Genomic DNA, 3,092 nt, shown 5'->3' with positions numbered 1-3,092 from the left:
CCGCCCCGGCGCGCCCTCCAGGCGGCGAGCGCTCGGCCCGGGCTCGGCGCCCAGCGCAGCCCGGGGGAGGGAAGGCGCGTCCCACCGCCGGGGCCTGGAGCCCAAACAGGTGAAAGTACGCGCCGGGCACGCTCGCCGCTACCAGCAAGCCTGGCCGCCCGCGCGTCCTCCTCTCCCTCCTCCAACCCTGGGCTGGGCGCCCCTCGGGCATACCCGCAGCTCAAAGGGCTCGGCTGCGTCTCTGCAGGGCCGGGGCGAGCGTCCAACGCGCAGGCCAGCCCCGGATCCCCGAGAGCTGCCCGTGCCCCCTTCCGGTCCCCACGTCCCCTGGGGGACACCCTGGAAGCGGCTCCCCTTGGCTGCTCCGATCCCGGGCACCGGACCCGACCACGGGGCTACTCACCCGAGCTTCACGTAGAGAACGCCAAAGCAGAGAAACACGTAGAAAATCCACTTGCGAAAGTTTCTGTGCATGATCCAGGGAGGGGGGCTGCGCCATAGACAGCGGCGGGCGGAGGGGACGCGCGGGCCGGGCGAGGATGGTCCCCCAAGGCCACACCCTTAGCCCAGGCACCTCTGCCAAGGCCGCAGGGCTCGATCAGACCCTCCTCCAGCGCCCAGGGTCCCCCGACACCTGTCACTACCGCTGCCCGTGGCGCTTACTCAAAGCAGGGACAGGGAAGGGACAGACAGATGCGGGGCGGTGGCTCAGACGACCTCCTACAGAAGCTGTCTGGCTCAGCACCGTGATGGCGAGGGATAGGAGGAGGTTACGGGGGCTTCCCTGGCTGTGTGGCAGGCTCCCACCCCAAGGACTCCCTGACGGCTCTCCCCACCGCCCCCGGTCCCCTCAGTCTGCACCACCCCCTCTGCAGTGCCAGGCTCAGTATTCACGTTCGGTGCCCAGAGCGCGAGGTCAGAGCCACCGCGGTGCCTCGCATACGGGAGTGGTCTGACTTGGCTCGGTCCTGGGCAGTGGGCACCCGGGCGGGCAGACCCTGCTGCTGGCCAAAGCCCTGTCTGTCCCGAGAGGGCAGGACGGTGACCCTCTGCCTAAGCGCTGTCCTGGCCAGGCTCCTGTCCCGCTCCGAGTGTCTACGGACCTGGACTCCTCTTGGGCGAGTGGATGGAACTGGGAAGCACTTAGTCCCTGAGGACCAGCCGAGACCCGAGACTTGCTGGGGAAAGAGTGCCAGAGGTGGGGGAGGGGTGTTGCTTCCAGCCACCCTTGGTCCCACCTAGCCAAGCCCCAGCGGGGGCTTTACCTCAGAGTCTGCCTCCCTCCCGCGCCCCACCGTCCCTCTCGACCCCCTGCTCCGGATCCCCTCTTAATTCCTTCCAAATCCCCCGAACCTTTGTCACGACCCGGGCGCGGGACATTCCCCGGCCCCTGGATCCGAGGTGTGGCGGGGGCAGCTGTGCAGAGCGGGGCAGATAGGGAGCGTTCACAGATGAAAGGCACGTTGGAGATAAGCACAGGCAGGGAAATGGAGGCACAGAAAGGAGTGAGACGACAAGAGCAGCCTCACCCCCAAGTGTTCCCTGCGTCCCAGCGCCCCAGACGTCACCCCATTTCATGGAACGGGAAGCTGAGCCCGGGAAACGGGAGGCTGCTGGCTGGAGCCGGGCGGGCTGGGGAGCACGAGCCGATGCTGCCACCCGGCGGCGACGTGGAGGACGCTCGGACGCGAGGCTGCGGGCCCGCCAAGACCCGGGCGGGAGGGCGGTGTCTCGGGCCGCTGGGACCACGCCGGGTCCCGGGACTGCGAGGCGGAGGGGGTGCCCCACCTGGCACAGGTTCCGGGGGCCACTTCCCCCCCCCACCCAGCGCCACCAGCCTCAGTCTCCGCCTCCGATAATGGGGCGAATCCTCGGGAGCTGAGGAGTGTGGCGGGACTTAAGTAATGACCCCGCAGCGGCTGCTTCCTCCCGTCCCGGGGCCTCGGCGACCGCCCCAGACCTCACGCCTCGCGGACAACCACCCCCAACCCGCTCCCGGGTTCGAGGTCGGGCAGGCTCCCGAACCAGCCGGCCCGGCGTAGTGGGTCCAGGAGAGGAGAGGGTTACGGCTAGGGTGTGGGACGCATAGGTTAGTCCACTCGCTCAGCGTGCTGCTCCGTGCCTCAGTTTCCCCGGGAGAACTGCATGTAGAGCCGCACCTCTCCGGACGCTGGGAACAGCGGCGCAGCGTCGTGCTGCCCCCTGCCGGCCACGGGAGGAATGTCGGCGGAGCAGGTACCGCTGGGCCAGGTTTGAGGACGCCGCCCGCGTGACCTCCGGCGAGTCGCTCCCCGCCGGGGTCCGTCTCCAAGGGGTCCCTGAATGGCTCCAAGGTTAGGGGAAATCTGGGGTGGAAGAGCTCCATGAATCCCCTCCCCGTGTGTGTGCGCACGCGCATGTGCAGGGACACACACACACACACACACACACACACACACACACACACACACAGGCAGGCAGCAGGCCTGAGGTTCCTACCCAGCCTGGGTCCCTGGGGCTGATTGCAGGGCTCTGAGGTCCACTGACGCAGTTACCCCTACACCCAGCCCCGTCCCTCCTCCCAAATGGAATTGCAGCTCCCCGTCATCCTGAACAGGGTGGTGGCCCGTGGCTGGCTCCAAGGGTCCCGCATCTGTTTGGGTGGGGGAACCACTGGGTGGAAGTAGAGGGCGTAGCTCTGCTGGGAATGGGGTTCTGGTACTCAGTGAATACGGCGACCTGCCAATGCCCAGGGGCAGAAGTCTCCAGAGTCAGGATGCCCTGGGGACCCTGGATGAGTCTTAGGCCACCGTTAGGCTCAGTGGGGTTCAGTGGCCTCAGCCACTCTTCCCTGGGTGACCTCAGGCCAAGCTCTCAAGCTCTGCAACCTGGGTTTCCTCATCGCTACATGGGGACAACAGTAGCACGTACACCCTGTGGGGTTCTGACGCTTGAATGAGTTAACCCACGTGGCGGTGCTTGGACGGTGCCCGGCACATGGCAGGCACTCAGTCAGTGCAGGCTCAGCCCCCACCTGCCCCTCAACCTCATCACACACGTGAACACCCTTATCCTCCTCTCCCTTGTCTTTCCTTCTGTTACTTAACACATCA

The 3,092-nt window shown here is 66.8% G+C and overlaps 1 protein-coding gene across 2 annotated transcripts in view; it reads right to left on the bottom strand.

Annotated features, from left to right (window-relative positions):
- The window catches only part of WNT7B (Wnt family member 7B), a 49,768-nt gene extending 49,241 nt beyond the window's left edge, over positions 1-527 (bottom strand). For both annotated transcript variants that reach the window (XM_024737367.1, XM_024737365.1), the window contains exon 1: positions 404-527. In XM_024737367.1, coding sequence (XP_024593135.1) covers positions 404-474 — 71 coding nt within the window. In that variant the 5' untranslated portion in view covers positions 475-527. The remainder of the gene's footprint in view (positions 1-403) is intronic.
- Positions 528-3,092: the final 2,565 nt, after the last annotated feature.

This window comes from Neophocaena asiaeorientalis, unplaced genomic scaffold, assembly GCF_003031525.2.
Source record: "Neophocaena asiaeorientalis asiaeorientalis breed wild unplaced genomic scaffold, Neophocaena_asiaeorientalis_V1.1 scaffold242, whole genome shotgun sequence".
Lineage (NCBI taxonomy): Eukaryota > Metazoa > Chordata > Mammalia > Artiodactyla > Phocoenidae > Neophocaena > Neophocaena asiaeorientalis.
Note: the sequence above shows the minus strand (reverse complement) of the source record. Positions and strands in the feature narration are given on the sequence as shown.